The following is a 16429-nucleotide window of genomic DNA, read 5'->3' as shown; positions in this document are numbered from 1 at the left end:
GAGTCAGCACAGATGCAGTATGGAGCCTCGGATATTGAGGAGAAACTGGACTGTTTCAGTCCAATCAGCAAGTCTCGCTATGCTCAGCATGTTGGGCCATGAGAGAATAGGTGGAGCCCCAGAGGAAGCTCTGAAACGTACAAGGCTATAGTAGGAGGACCACCAGGATCCATTACTACTCAAGGTAGCATGCCGACGCTGCAGCCAGGCAGCAGAGCTACCTGCAATGACAGAGCAACTACAGCACTTTGTTTAAGGTAGTGGTGAAAATAAAGCACTTGGCATTATTGCTACAGGCAACAACAGGATCAGCCAGTTTATGGTTTTCTGCTGCTTAACCAGGACCAAAGATGCCCACTTTCAACATGCTGTACAGTTGAAAAGAGAGACTTGCATTTATGTAGCGCCTTTCATGGCCTCAGGACGTCCCAAACGCTTTACAGCCTTTGAAGTGTAGTCACTGTTGTAATGTAGGAGACTTATAGTTACATTAAATTCAGTACAGGGTAAGGCAGGAACAGGAGAGGCAAATGTGTTTTTTTAAAGATTTGGCAGAATCCATTCAAACTCGATGGTGTTCATCAAAAGAAAAGCACACCTCAATAAATATTCAAATAATCTGCGCTCACCGCCAAATCATTCATGTGATAATCCAGGGAATCCCCATGACACCTATATCCCAAGAGAATCATGGGTTCCCCACTTACTCCAGGGTGATGATACGTTGTCTCTTGGAGATGTGGGTTACCTGCTCAAAATGTGGCTCATTACACTGAGGAGAATGCTGAGTGAACAGATGCAGAGCTGCCACTTTTTTTTAAAAAGCAGGAAGTCACACAACACCAGGTTGTAGTCCAACAGCTTTATTTGAAATCACAAGCTTTCGGAGCGCTGCTCCTTCGTCAGGTGAAGAAGGAGCAGCGCTCCAAAAGCTTGTGATTTCAAATAAAGCTGTTGGACTATAACCTGGTGTTGTGTGACTTCCCACATTTGTCCACCCCAGTCCAACACCGGCATCTCCACATCATTAAAAAAAAAAGCAATTGCTGAGGAGTTTCTTGTTCGGTGAGGCTTACCTTTGTTTCATTGGAAAAAAATTTTTAACCAAAGTTTATTTATTGCTGCTGTTTCTGTGGAAGAAATTAGGTAGGAGAAAGCTGAATTAATCATGTGCAATCCCAGTGTTTTTTGCTTCCAGCAACCACAACACAAGATGTCTGTCCTTGTTATGGTTGCTGCTTCTTGCTGTATGCTGTTTTATTGCATAATATACCAGAGGGTGGGGAAGAATTCCATTCTCCTGTCTTTTGGTGTTTGTTTCCCTTTATATCTGTCGTATGGCATTTTTGGGAAAAATGTTTAATGAAAATTTATTAAGTTGCATCAATAAAGGAATTCAACCTGCCACTTTAGGGCCATTTCCTTAATTCTTTTATCTAGTGATTGGGTTTGTGCATGGTGTGGGAAAGGACGGATGTCATCTCCATGACCAGTGCTACTCACTATTGTAAATAGTGGGTTATAATTTTGTATGGTATTCTGCTTGTTCCCTTCCTTCACTGAAGATACTTTACCTAACCAGTGTTTAGGTACTTATCTATTGTAGCACATAGCCATTTCATATCTTCAAAAACAAACGAGAGAAAAGATTACATAGAATAAGAATAGTAGAGATAGCCTATTAAATGTTTATTTGACATTTAAAAAAAAAAAACTACTGCTCACAATAGCAGTGTATACTAAACATACAATCTGCTTACACTTTACTGGATTTTTTTTTACAAATGTGTAATAGCAAATCAACAACACCCTTCATGCAGTTTACTATAGAAATGTGGGAAGGTCAAATAACAATGGTATTGTGAGGAAAAAACCTTGGCTTTCTATTATCACTATTGGAGATATTTTTGAATTCACTAATACATTCATTTTTCTATCAAAATAAAGTTACTGACATTAAGACTACAGCTGAAATAATTTTTAAAAACTATTTATCTATAATTCTTGTGTTTAATGCGCCCTTAAATCCTGTCACTTTTATTTTGTCACACTATTGCTGTAATGATTCAGTTTCCCTTTTATTTTAATGGTGCTGATTCAGTCCTCCGAGCTGGAGTTCTCAGCTATTACATTTGCCTGTCATTGGCCGGAGTGGATCATGTGATGTGCACCTTGACACCCCAAGTCTTGGCCCCATTGTAGCTCAGAAAGCCTTGATGTACCACCTGACTCTGGGTGTGTTTTCACAGCTTTGCTTCTTCTATATGTGGAATTTTGTTTCATTTTTTTCTACCCTGTTGACTTCTTTAAAGGCTAAACTATTTTTCAAGACCCATTGCCTGCTCTCTTTTGATTTCTTCACCATTTCCCCCCCAATTGTCTGTTGCTCTTTGCTTTAGCCTGCAATTGTTAAAGCCCCCATTCCCTGCTGTTTCCCCCCTCCTGACTATCTCTCTTTAACGCCCCTTTGTTTCCTGGTTCAGTCTTTATCTTAAGGTTCCATTGCTAGTTTTTTTTTTGAGTTCAGTGTCCCATTTTCTTTTTCAAATGGGGGGGAAATTAGAGTCAGTATTGCAGACATAGTTGGAGTAAGCTGAAGACACTTTTATTAGGCCCCTCCCCCTCAAACTATTGCAGCCTGCCTGCCCAATGTTAGCAGACAATGTACCCCCCCCACCAGTGCCTCCTGGAACCCTCTCCCCAGCCCTTGCAGATCCTGGCATCTCGCTCAGCATACCTCTCCCACTGCAATGAAATTGAGATGGCCTTTCCCAGATTCCGAGACACCAATCCCACCACTAACAGACCAAAAGTACTACTACCCAATACTCCCATTTCCCAGGATACCCCCACTTCAATGCTCCCATAGACCAGAAATGCCCTCTCCACTGTCTCCCTCCCCCTGCCCACTCCCCAGTACTCTCAGATCCTAAGAAAATAGAAGAAAGGAGCAGGAGTAGGCCATTCGGCCCTTCGAGCCTGTTCCGCCATTCAATGAGATCATGGCTGATCATCCAAACTCAGTACCCTGTCCCTGCTTTCTCCCCATATCCCTTGATCCCTTTAGCCTTAAGAAATATATCTAACTCCTTCTTGAATATATTTAATTAATTGGCCTCAACTGCCTTCTGTGGTAGAGAATTCCACAGGTTCACCACTCTGGGTGAAGAAATTCCTCCTCATCTCAGTCCTAAATGGCTTACCTCTTCTCCTTCGACTGTGACCCCTGGTTCTGGACTCCCCCGCCATCGGGAACATCCTTCCTGCATCTAGACTGTCTAGTCCTGTTAGAATTTTATAAGTTTCAATGAGATCCCCTCTCATTCTTCTAAACTCCAGCGAATATAAGCCTAATCGACCCAATCTCTCTTCATATGTCATTCCTGCCATCCCAGGTATCAGTCTGGTGAATCTTCGCTGCACTCTCTCCATGGCAAGAACATCCTTCCTCAGATAAGGTGACCAAAACTGCACACAATACTCAAGGTGTGGTCTCACCAAGGTCCTGTTCAACTGCAGGAAAGATCCTTGCTCCTGTACTCTAATCCTCTCGCTGTGAAGGCCAACATACCATTTAACCGCCTGCTGCACCTGCATGCTTACCTTCAGCGACTGGTGCACAAGGACACACAGGTCTTATTGCACTTCCCCTTTTCCCAATCTATTGCCGTTCAGATAATAATCTGTCTTCCTGTTTTTGCCACCGAAGTGGATAAGACTGCAGCACTGCTCACAAAATCTGGAACCCTCTCTTCTCCAGTACTCTGATACTGGGAACTTCCCATCCTCACCCAGTTGTCCCACATGCAGGAACCTGCCATCCCTCAGTATTACCATGGTGCAGCACGGTGGCATAGTGGTTAGCACTGTTGCCTCACAGCGCCAGGGACCCGGGTTCGAATCCGGCTCGGGTGATTGTGTGGAGTTTGCACATTGTCCCCGTGTTTGCGTGGGTTTCCTCAGGGTGCTCCGGTTTCCTCCCACAGTCCAAAAGATGTGCGGGTTAGGTTGATTGGCTATGATAAATTGAACCTTAGTGTTAGGGGGATTAAATACGTGGGGTTACGGGGATAGGGTGGGATATGTGTAAGGGTTACGGGGATCGGGTGGGATATGTGTCGGTGCAGGCTCGATGGGCCGAAATGGCCTCTATCTGCACTGTGGGGTTTCTGTGAAACCCCAACTCTGACACTCCAGTCTACAAAAGTATTTCCAAGCTCCAGCACCCTGCCCCAATCTTACCAATCTCACACATACCCTTCAGTGCTACCTAAACCTAGGACTTTTCTCTCTCCTCCATCACCGCACCCACCCTTCTACCACCTTCCAGTTCTACTTCATGTCACGTACCTACCTGCAACCTGTTACATTTTCCCTATCATCTTCCTCTTAATCCTTCAAAAAGATTTAAAAAAAGAAAGACTTGCATTTATATAGCACCTTTCACGACCACCGGACGTCTCAAAGCGCTTTACAGCCAATGAAGTACTTTTGAAGTGTAGTCACTGTTGTAATATGGGGGGGAAAAAAGCTTGTTATAAGCGATTAAAAAAAAAAATTAAATAACTAAAACCGCCTATAATAATCAAAACTACTTACATTTTTCATGTAGAACACCAAATAAAAATCCCAGAATTCCATTTAATAAAAATGATTGTCAATCACTAAGTCACTGCCACTCAGAACATTTCAATTTAGCAGACATCACAACCCTCTTTTATAAAACAAACATCCTCTGACTGACCCTGAGCAACGCCACCAGAGATCTGTGAAGAAACTGATAGAATCGTGTCTTTTCTGCTGCAATTTTAACCTTGCAGTTCAAATTACAGATGTAAAAGTAACTAAAATGCTCTCTATATACTTTTGATTTGAGTACAAAAATGTTTTCATTGCATTTTTTATTTTATTTCCCTTTCTAGAATAGACAGCTACTTCAGGACACCTGCCCATGTTATTCCCTTTGATCAAGCACTGTCTTTTCCATATCCAGCTATCTCTGGTTTGTGTAATGAATACCCTTCTCTCCAACAGACTAATAATTGGATTGGAGATTTTATCTTGGAGCTGGTGCCATAACAGAAGAAACAGGATTTGCTTTAGTTAATTTGCACTGATATTGCTGAGGTCATTTTGAGTTGCTGATTACTTTGCCCCTCACACAGATGTCGTGTGGTTTTATTTTTCACATCCATCAGTACAAGGGCTTTCTGTGGAAAATTTCCCAAGAATATTTATTTTTTATTTTTAATTCCCAAGAATAATTTTACTCCCAAGTGACACCATGTTTTTCACAATGAAAAGAAGGAAGTTCTTCAAGCACACCCAGGATAATGTTTAAAACAATATTTCTTGTATAAACACACTTTCACCTTCCTCTTCGTACTTACTGTATACAGAATTTATTTCTAAATAAAAACTGCTCGTGGCAAGTTGAGCTGAAAACGGACTGTTTACAGAAGCATCTCTGTTTATGGGTACCAGGCACACACAGCCTTTAGGCAAATGCAGGTGTTTACATTAATTTTCAAAGAAAGAAATGACCCCTGTCTACTTCAGTATAAAATCCAATAAAGTTGGATTGGCATGTTTTAAATAAAAGACATTTTGAAAAGTAAGTAACAGTAATTGACCTTCAGTGGGAACTGCAGGAATTGTTCTTCCCATTCTCTTGGCCATAACCATACAATTTATTCATATTTTCTCTGAAATGCACAAATTGAAAAGTGCATTATTGCTGATTGTTTGCACCTGACTCTTCTGCTGAATAAGGGAAAAGCAGAGGCAAAGATTGCTATTAGTTTGGAAACAAATGTAGAATGTAATTCAGCAGTGACATGCTTAAAGTGAAATGAATACATTTTTAATAAAATATTTGAAAAGGCAGTTTAGAGAAATGTTTGTCAGCAAGATCAATATCACTGCAGCAGTGTTGGCTTGCTGTAGGTTGTCATGTCATAAGAATTGTTTTACCCAATTTTCCTTCCCTATTTTGTATCTGGAAATAAATTCATAAAATGGCAGATTAATTAATTGCGATGTAGTCACAAAATCTGAAGTGGCCAAAGTTGCACCACAGAGTACCAGTATATGAGGTCTGTGCTGGAAATTCACCACATGACGGGCTCTCGGTTGTGGCCAACTTGTGGTGGCAACACCAATTTTCATGAGAGTTGAAAAATAAAGTTGATTCGTGGCAAGTTACGAAGCAATATATCCCAGGGATGTTGTGTATGATGTAGCAGAATTTTTTTTCAAAAGGAAATCATTTTTTTTTAAATGATGAATAAATCTCCGGATTTTTCAGAACATTTGGCAAATTGGGAATATCATTTGTCTTTGTCTAAGCTGAGTTTTGGAGGAATCTTTTATGCACAATCCAATATTTATCAACATACTTCTCTAGTTACACAACGTCTAACTGATTCATTAGTTTCTTACTATTCAAATACACTGTAAAACTAATTGGTTTCAGGCTACAAATATTTTGCATTGCAGAAGATAGTCATTTTTTTCCTGAATGTTACCATTTCAGTGAAATGTGTTAAGAACAAGCTAATTTAATATAATTGTCATTATAATTATAAAATTAAATGGCAGTGCCAGTTACTAATAGTGAATTTATTTTTTATTGGTAAAATAATCCATTTTGTTGTGTTTCCATTCATGATGTAATCTGTGAAAACATTTTTACTTTCTCTCATGCTCTAAATGACTTGCAACGTAAAATGGGTATTTATAGAATGCCTTTTGAAAGATTTGTTCCCAAAGCATATGCAGAGTACACTGCCATAAGGATTTGTTTAATACAGGATTCATGGTGACGTTTATTTTCTGTGAATTTATGGAGCCTTTGAATGGTATCTAACGCACACTCAGACAACCAAAGGCAAAACTATGACCTAGATTTGATGGCCAGCTCTGCAGAAATAGGTCAGCATTTTGCAGTTCCTCGATAATGTATTTTTGTACGATGCTTGAGAAACATGTTGATTTTCATGCTAAATTTATTACTTATGCACATTCTTCTGTAATTTGCATAGTCACAATCTATTTAAATTAGTATTTGAAACATTGGCACACAAGTAATGAGAGTACTAATGATACAAAACAACTTGCTGCTAGAATGTTATAGCAGTTGAGATTTGTTTGTGACTAGTTGGTGCTCCGTTCTGGTGAAGTTTCAATGTCCTGTAATTACATTCTGTGTACATAGAACTGATGGTGTCTTCCCTATGGGCTCTTGGGGGCAGGGGGGAAATAAATCACATTTTAATGAGATGTGCTTTGAAAATATTTGCATTTATTAGCATAAATCACTAATGGCAAAGCTACATTTTTGTATAATTACACTTTTAAAATGGTGTGCTTTTTGCTCAGTTTTATTTCAACAGTGTTGTCATTCAAATACAAGTTGCATAGGAATGAGCCTGTTCCAACTTGTAAATTTAACAATAGCACCGTACTTATGTCATCAAAATGTAGAATTTTATAATTTGACTCTCGTCCTGTTTGTAAAAGACTATATTGGGGCTGGTATTATGCAATGGGATATTAAGTAAATTTACCATTTGTCTGAAACTACTCTTTTTGCTATTCTGGTAAGGTCATTAACCTGTTTAAAATAATTGTTAATGTTTTTGCTAAAACTATGGAGCAAGGAATTTCAAACAATGTATTAAACATTCATACACTAGTAACCCACAGCATAATATTAGGACAATTGAGAGTAACCATCTTATTTTTGACATAACCTCAATGAGATTTTCTTTTTTAAAAAGGAAAATTAAGTCAAAGATGAGAATAACAATTCGACCTATCTAAGCTAGCCTCTCTGTTACACTCGAGTCACCCAGCCAAGCATCCAACTGTATTTTAAATGTTCTGTCTTTGACTCTATAATTTGACTGACTGTTCCAAACATTTATCACCTTTTGAGTAAACATTTGTTTCTAATCTGTTTTACATTTCATTAATTTAAACTTATGTCATCTTGTCCTACTCAGTTAACTTACTTTATTCTGGGTCCACCTTCTCTGCATCACGTAATAATTTGTATACACATTATATGGCAAATAAAAGGCCACCCTTATATGACACCAAATCTGTTAAACTCTCATACATATACAGTTTCAAAATTGTCTTTTTTGGGTGAAAACTTTGAACCAGAAGTATAGGACAATGGTTTTTGAGCAAAGGTTTATTGAAAAAGAAAATCATGTGATTCTAGGAGATCCAAGGTTATGTGATGGTATAAAATAAAAGAATTACTTCTAAATAAATTTTCACTCCATACAGAAGGTTTGGGGTATCAACTTGTTTGTGTAGAGCAAGCTCATTATAAGGAAATACATTTTTCCAAAAGTATTTTGACATCGGCAATTGTACAGCATTATGATGCCTGGGTTTGTCATTTTAGTTAGAGAAAGTAGTCTTGAACTATCAGTTTTGTTTTTTTTGTTCTTCTGTCTGTCATTGCTTCAAAGAGAATTTTGTGGTATTTGCAGGAATGCTGCAGAATGGAAAGAAGTTTGATTCTTCCAGAGACAGGAACAAGCCTTTCAAGTTCAAGATTGGCAGACAGGAAGTAATTAAAGGCTGGGAAGAAGGTGTAGCACAGGTATTTATTGCTTGGTTCTATACTTAAAGATTTATATTCTATCAGAAATATTTTTTAGACTGTTGTGTTATGGTAGCTGCAGCTTATAACTTTAATATACCTCTCTATAGGCTGTATAATAATAAAAATATTTTTCATGGGTTGTGTGAGATCAGTCAAACTCTACATGGTATCAGCTATGATTATGTATATTTCTAGCACATTAAATAATAGCTTTAACCATGAACATCCAATTTAAAGGAGCAGTAAAATCAAATGTGAAGTTTGGATAAAAGGGTTGGTTGGTTACAATGACTGTGTGGGCAGAAGGCTCACGAATCAAAGGGCCTTTCCGAGAGGCCAGCACAGTTAAAAGTGCAGTCTGATCTAGTATTTTCAAAGAGGATGATGAAAGTGCATTGAAATGGTAGATGCAGTTTGCTGTGGGTCAACGGAGCTTTGACAGCAGGGAATAACCAACTAAAAAATTAAACGTCAGTGTCTATCTTTAGGTTGGAGGAATCAGTTTTTCAATTTGTGACTTATATTTTATCATTATGTAAACAAATAGAAGGAAAACATTGTTTTAAATGAATGGAAACTAATGAATACAAATATAATCAATGTGAATTGTATTTCAATAACAGATGAGTTTGGGGCAAAGGGCAAAACTGACCTGTACCCCTGACATGGCATACGGTGCAACAGGCCATCCCGGAGTCATCCCAGGAAATGCCACCCTTATCTTTGATGTAGAGCTGCTGAAGTTGGAGTGAAGACGACCTTAATTGATATTAGTTGCAAGGTACAGAAGCTTGCTTAAGACCACTACAGGTTTTTGTAGAAAAAATTGTCTTTTGAGAGGATTGAACTGAAACTTTAAGGAATTATAACCTTAATCCATGTGTCACAATACTTTAAAATATGCCACGGCAGCAGCCTGAGCGGAGAGGATCAGGGTTACAAAGCACACATTTAGGACAAGCACCAGGAGGTACTTACACAGAGGCTGATAACAGCTGCAATGGCTTGCTAGGAAAAATGCTTGAGGCCAGGACATTGGATTAATTTAAGAAGTGGCTTGATTTTTTAATTCAAAGACAAGAGGGGTTGGTACTTTGGAAGGATTAGGTCAAGTGGGCTGAAGGGCCAACTTCATCTGAACCTATCTTGTGAACCAAGATAATTTGAGGTTGGGATTAATCTCATGACCCTCTGGACTGGAAGCTTGACACTTCCATTAGAGCTACTGGTGGATCCAAAATGCTGAAGGTCCCCTATTTTTCTTTATTCCCCATCTTGAATAACAGCTACAAGGGATAGAATACTTCACATAAGTGCAATTCTATGATATCCTTTCTGTGGTAAATAAATGCATTATTACATTACTGAATTTCTACAAAAATTAGTGCGTGATTAGGACATTTGGAAGAGGATCTTGACTGTGAGCAAACTTTAATTGTAGTAATACAGAACCAGTGCCTGCAAACTTCACTATGATAAGTGCAAAAAAACAAAATTTTTTTGTACATATGCAGTGGTACATGCCTATTGGTTTGGTAAAAGTATGTTGGTACAAATTTTTACTTGCTCTTTAAACAGCCAATAATCATGAATTAATAAAAGAAATGAGTAAAGTAGTAACGAATTCATACTTTGCTCTTTCACATCAATTTCCCAATAAATTCAATCCAAGTTGGCTGTGGACCAATTGAGCATATTCGGTGAAATTAAGAACCTCAAATTAATGAGGAATTTAATACTAGTCTGTAGTTCATCCCTGTAATCTGTTACTTTAATTAATATCTACATCCCTTCCCCTGTCCACTTTCATTGTGCACCATAGTGAGATAATAGTCATTACTGGCCTACTCTCCCATACAATCATGGGGTGTGTGGCTTCATTAGCATAAGAGAACAGTTGACCTATTTCATTGCAGATTCAGAATTTACAGGAATGCTTTTTTTTTTTAATTGCAAGTTAAGAACATAAGAAATAGGAGCAGGAGTAGGTCATTTGGCGCCTTGAGCCTGCTCCGCCATTCAGTATGATCATGGCTGATCTTCGACCTCAACTCCACTTTCCTGCACTATCCCCATACCCTTGATTCCATTAGTTCTGACTAATAGTACATAGTTAAACTCCCTGATTTTCAGCTGAAAGTGCACAGGCACGAGATAGCATGCTTTGTTGACTACTCCATCTTGATTGCTCAATTAACCATTGTTTACCAGTAAGATTATAGTCATTTTGCTTTGAATAAAACATTGGTATCCTGATGATAGAAAACTTGTAAAAATAAATGAACAAGAGTTCATTGACTTGTATTTAAATTGTAATTTTATTTTTCTCTTTTTAAAGGGATGGCATAGGGAGTCCTGGGTTTCAATACTGTGGAATAGATCTTCAGTGGCTCTCAGAAGCCAGTTAGAAGAGCTTTTGTGATATTGATTAAAAAGACCCAATCCTACCTAACTACCTACATCCTGTTTGTTTTGCTCTTGATACTTGGAAATGTTAGTTTTGACTGCCAGTGTTGTTGATTTGTAGATCCTGTGCTTATGGGATTCATATTTCATTTTTTTGGTTTCTGGTCTGTTTAATTGCATGCACTATTTAATGAATTTAAATAATTTCTCATTATTTGATAACGTTGACCTGACTGGGGTCTAACCTAATTTTTGAATAACAAAGACCTTAAGAAAGGCATACAAAGATTTTATGGAATTAAAATAAATGGGCATTCATAAGAAACTACAGGACCTGTGTTGCCAGTCTTACACTGAAGCAAGAACTGATGTAAAACCTAATTGCTTGTTTAAATAAAAAAAACTTTATGTTCACCTTAAAAATATAGTCCCAGCTAATTGTATGGTTTTCTTTTTCATCTGTTGGGACAATTATCGTTATTGTTGATTTTAATCTTAAATTTTGGCAACACCCCATGAGCCATAAGCTTTGTAATGCAACGTGTACAGACAAATCTAGAACAAAGCAGAAAAATGTAGCATTGCAAACTGATTTTACAAAACAACTGGGTAGCTTAAGTAGTTAAGTACATGATTATCAACCAGAAGTTGGTAAGTTTAAATGTCAGGGCAACATGCTACACAGATTCTGTGCTTTAGTCAAATTGAGTGTTGTGTGTTCTCATTTAGGCTGTTGAATGGAATGCCATGTAATAGTGATATCACACAATGACGAGTCTGAAATGCAGACAAAATGACTTGCTCTACTTCGTATCAACAAATTTTAAAATATGACCTGCTCGCCTTGAATCTTGTCTCTGGAAAGCAGAGCCTCAACCATTTCACTTTCCTGACCTAAGGAAGTTGCATGGAAACAAGTACCACATTGAAAGGAGGAGAGGATTACGAAAACTGGAGAAACAAATGTACATTTAAAGTAGCTTGTTTCACTTTGCAGTTTTTCTTTTTTTTTTTTAAATGTTAATACAGATGAGCAATTGTTGGATTATACTTAACATTTCAAAGCATGAAAATTATGAAAACTTTGAAAATGACTTGCAATTTCATCAGTTTGGATGTTTGCAAAATGTGTTTATAATGAACAATTAAAAAAAAAAAAAAGTATTTATATACATACATTATCAAATGACATCTCAAAACTTTTGATGACATGGATATAATCAAATGGATCTTTTAAAGAAACAATTTTATTAACATTGAGTTATTGACTTTGGATGTTAATATGTGGGCAAATAAAACTTAATAGGAATTCCCATTATGATGAAAGCAGAGCTTTTTGGTCTTGTCAAATAAGAACAAACTTTGACTTATTTAGCAGCTTATCACTTCCTCGGGATATCCCAAAGCCCTTTGTAACCAATTATTTACTTTTGAAGTATGTCACTGTTGCAATGTAGGCAAATGCAGCAGCCAAGTTGCACATAGCAAGATCTCAAACAGCAAATTAAATTAATCTGTTTTTGGTAATGTTGGTCAGGAAACCCTCCATGCTCTTGGAATGCTCCTATGGGAATTTGTCTTAAACATCTATCGAAACATACAGACAAGCAACATCTCATCCGAAAGACAGCACTCTGATAATGCAGTACTTAATACTGCACTGAAGTGTCGGCCTAGATTATATGTTCAACTGTTGGTGTTTGGGTTGAGCCCACAACCTTCTAACTGAGGCGAGAGTATCGCCTGAGCCGAACTGACACTTTGATCAGTTGGTCGCACTTTCCTTAAGACACTTAAGGATTTTTAAGATAAATGTGATTTTATAATTGGTTCTAGCTAGCCTGATCTGAAACAGAGTCCCTTTTTCTCTCGGGGGAATAGAAAATGCAGAAAACTGAACTGACATCCCTTTTTGGACTTCAAGAAAGATTCTGTGCATGGAGTTGACTTTGCTATGGTTTATTTCAACAAGCCAGGTTGATTGCATTCTGGCTATATGACAGATCAGAAAATTGACCTCCATGCTAATCAAATTATACATAGTTAAAGCATTAATGGATATGTGAGGCCTATTCAAGGTGTGAATATCTGCCTATCAATAATTCTATGCATTAACTTAATTGACTGGAAATTCTTTATTCACAAGCTTCCGGACTGGAATAAATGCTGGCGATTTCTTTTGTTTCTGGTGTTAATTTGGTCTAATGGAATGCTGGGCTCTGTGTTGGCAGAGTTTTTATAATATTACATAATAAAGGTCTTTGCTTCACCCATAAAACAAATACATTCTAGTAAAGGTATATTAATCCTTTATGGACTGATTTTATCTTTGTTTCCTAAGCATTTGTGCCATCAGTAACTTGTGTATCCTATTGCTTCTGTGCGTCATCTTATAACTAAATCTGACACCTAGTTTTAGCCTGAATGTAGTGGTCCGACAGTGTGATATGTAACACTTTTCAGAGTGGAAGGAGAAGATGGTGAGTATTCTGTGGTGCATTTTTCAGTAGTGAAGCGGTAATTGTTAGTCCTTGGTTCGCGCTCTCACTCCTGGTACATAGAAGGGCACAGGTCCTATTTCATAAGAGAATCTGTCTCTGATTTTTCAACCTAAACTTTAAATTGCTATCCATCAACAATATGTACCAAATTTGCCAATATTTAACTCCTGAGTCTAGCGCTTGATCATTTAATTCCCAAATAAGTGTAGTTTATTAATGGCCCTTGGCATAATGTGTAGCTGTTCCTAAATTATAATATACTTGTGTGTGTGTATATAGCACTGCTCATGTAAAAGAACACTTGAGTTGCCTTTAAGTGGATGATGTACATGCCAAGCAGGAAGTAAATTAATTTGGGGGAGGAGGGAGGGAATGGGTCAGGAGACCAGATAGAGGGGCTGGAAATAAACCTATTTAATGTTGTAAGACTGGGCAGATGTTCCTCTTGTTATGCCTGGCTGTAATAGATTGCTTGGATGCAGCGCAGAGGAAAATCTGGTGAGATGGATCTCAAGCTGGGAATGGAGCCTGTGTGATTACATCCATTTAAATTAATAGATGAAAATTTGGGTAGATTGCATTACAGGTATGCATTTCTCCTTCGCCCTCTCCCCCCAACCCCCCCCGCCCGATTTTTCTTCTACGCATTGTGTCCAGTCAATCCAATTCGCCCAAGCTTGGTAAAAGGAGAATCAAGTGTAAAGCATCCAGTATCCTTGGTGCAACTACTAAAATAATATTCTGCTGAAGCTTAATGGGGTAAATTTCCATCTGGAGGTAATTTTGAATGGTGACATTCAGCCCAGGCATTAGGTTATGTTTGGGTACTATTTCCAGCTGTTTACAAAGTCTGATTTGGTTAGTAAATCTTTTATGCCAGTGGTGTAAAAGCAACAGTTGAGACAATTTTTTTTGTGGGGTTGGGGAAGGAGAGCGGCAGATCAGATTTATTTAAGTCGCACTGCAAATTATTATAGCATATTCAGGCGGAGTTGTGAAGTCCGTATAATGGAAGTCTATTTATTATACTTACCAGCTGATCTTCTCTGGCACTGTTCAGGGGCAGTCTTGGATTTAGAGCATAGTTGTAATATTTAGCCTTTGTTTAAGGCTGCTGCTCGGGTACTCTCTATAGGGATGCTTTCTAAATAGATCGTGGGATCAGTTGGAGGCTAATTATTGTTGGACATTTCTCTGGAGTGGCAACTGCTTCACTTCTCTCCTGGTTATCTCAAAGTCACAAACACAACAGGAAATAACAATCTTTTTTTGTATTTTTTAAGATTGTTCAGTTGTGATTTATTGATGTTTTATACCAAGTGTGACGGATGCTCTCAACTTTAAAAACTGTGTAAACTAGTGTGTTATTTGTGTATGTATTTTTGGTATAATGTCTAGCACATACGTTGTTCAATCTCACATTGCCATTATTCCTTTGTTTATACCAATTTCTTACAGCTGACTGGATCAGATTTCATAATCATAAAGCATCTACAACTCAGCCTAGGGAATGTACAAATCAAAAGCACAAAGTGAGCAGCAAAAATACCACCGAGGAACAAGTCAGGAGCAGAAAATAGTTCACTTTATAAAAAAAAAAGTTCCTAGAGATGTAGTTCACTCCATAAATTTTGTGAAGTTGGTTTCAGCTTCCATCAAATGGTAAAGGGATTCAATAGGGTAGAAACAAGGAAACTATTTCCTCTGGTGGGGGAATCCAGAACAAGAGGGCATAGTCTTAAAATTAGATCTAGGTCGTTTAGGAGTAAAATCGAGAAGCACTTTTTCCACACCAAGGGTAGCAGAAATCTGGAACTCCCCACCCCCCCCCCCCCGCCAAGGTGCTGGATGCTGGTTTAAATGAGATTTTCAAGACGACAGGTCAAGTAGATTTCTGTAGGGTAAGGATATCCAAGTGATGTGGAATGAAAGTGGGTAATTGGAGTCGAGGTACGGATCATCCATGATCTAATTGAATGGCGGAACAGGCTCAAGGGGTTGAAAGGTTTACTTGTGTTCGCATGTCCCATCTGGAATATTTTTCCTTCAGATGAAAATTTACTGGTAAAAGTAACACAAAACATCCAATTCTGAATAAAATGCTTATTCTTGCTCAGGGTTCCCTGTATGTTATTGTAGATAACTGGAAGACTCTTTTCTCCGAGACCTACTCTGGGTAGCCTGAGTCTCAACTTGGAGTTCTTAACGGGAGCTTGGATTACTATCTTGAGTTTTTCTAACCATTTTTTTCTTCTGCAAATGTCTTGGTTGCCTGAAGTCCATTGTAATCATAGCAAGATTCTCCCCTCTTCATTTTGGCATTGGAATGCAGATCAAGGTTATGTTCCATAATGAACACCAAATATTGGAGGGAGGCATTATATCACAGACCAGGATTTTGTTTCTCATAATTGGCATCTGCCAAGGCTTGTTTATAAGCCCTGACCCCTTGTTCCCTCCCCTGTCCAGCAATGGACTTCAGTGAGGTAAACCATTAATTTTTGGACATCATCTGAGAAAATTGATGTAAACTGTTACATAAAAGGGTTTGTTTTCATTTGTGCAATTTATGCCAATGTGTTTATATACTGTTCTAGGGACACATTCTTCCTACTCATCCAGTCACACTCCTCATTCTCACCTAGGAATGTAACTTGTGGTTTGCTTTTTACTCGATGTGCAAATCTGGGTTACTAAACCTTATCAGCAATTGAACACTATCACTTTGTCCTCAGCCCCTACATCTCCTATTTCCTAATTTTATGTTCTTGCATCATTTTACTGGAGTAAAGAACAGTGAGGCCACATAACTGATGCAACTGGAGAGGATCAAGAATGACTCTGATCAGATTGAATTTGACCAGGCTACGAAGGTTTGCTGTTCCCCCGCTTCAAACAC

The 16429-nt window shown here is 38.1% G+C and overlaps 1 protein-coding gene across 4 annotated transcripts in view; it reads left to right on the top strand.

Annotated features, from left to right (window-relative positions):
• LOC147112502 (peptidyl-prolyl cis-trans isomerase FKBP1B) overlaps positions 1 to 12193 on the top strand; it is a 29173-nt gene extending 16980 nt beyond the window's left edge. For 3 of the 4 annotated variants that reach the window (XM_085996804.1, XM_085996806.1, XM_085996807.1), the window contains 3 exons: positions 8508 to 8620; positions 9247 to 9404; positions 10962 to 11452. In XM_085996804.1, coding sequence (XP_085852930.1) covers positions 8508 to 8620; positions 9247 to 9375 — 242 coding nt within the window. In that variant the 3' untranslated portion in view covers positions 9376 to 9404; positions 10962 to 11452. Of the gene's footprint in view, positions 1 to 8507; positions 8621 to 9246; positions 9405 to 10961; positions 11453 to 11758 lie in introns of those variants that run through there. The other variant, XM_085996805.1, reaches the window with a different exon arrangement.
• The last annotated feature ends 4236 nt before the right edge of the window (positions 12194 to 16429 follow it).

The sequence above is a fragment of the Somniosus microcephalus genome, chromosome 9 (assembly GCF_052327205.1).
Source record: "Somniosus microcephalus isolate GS21.2 chromosome 9, FLI_Smic_1.0, whole genome shotgun sequence".
Classification (NCBI taxonomy): domain Eukaryota; kingdom Metazoa; phylum Chordata; class Chondrichthyes; order Squaliformes; family Somniosidae; genus Somniosus; species Somniosus microcephalus.
Note: the sequence above shows the minus strand (reverse complement) of the source record. Positions and strands in the feature narration are given on the sequence as shown.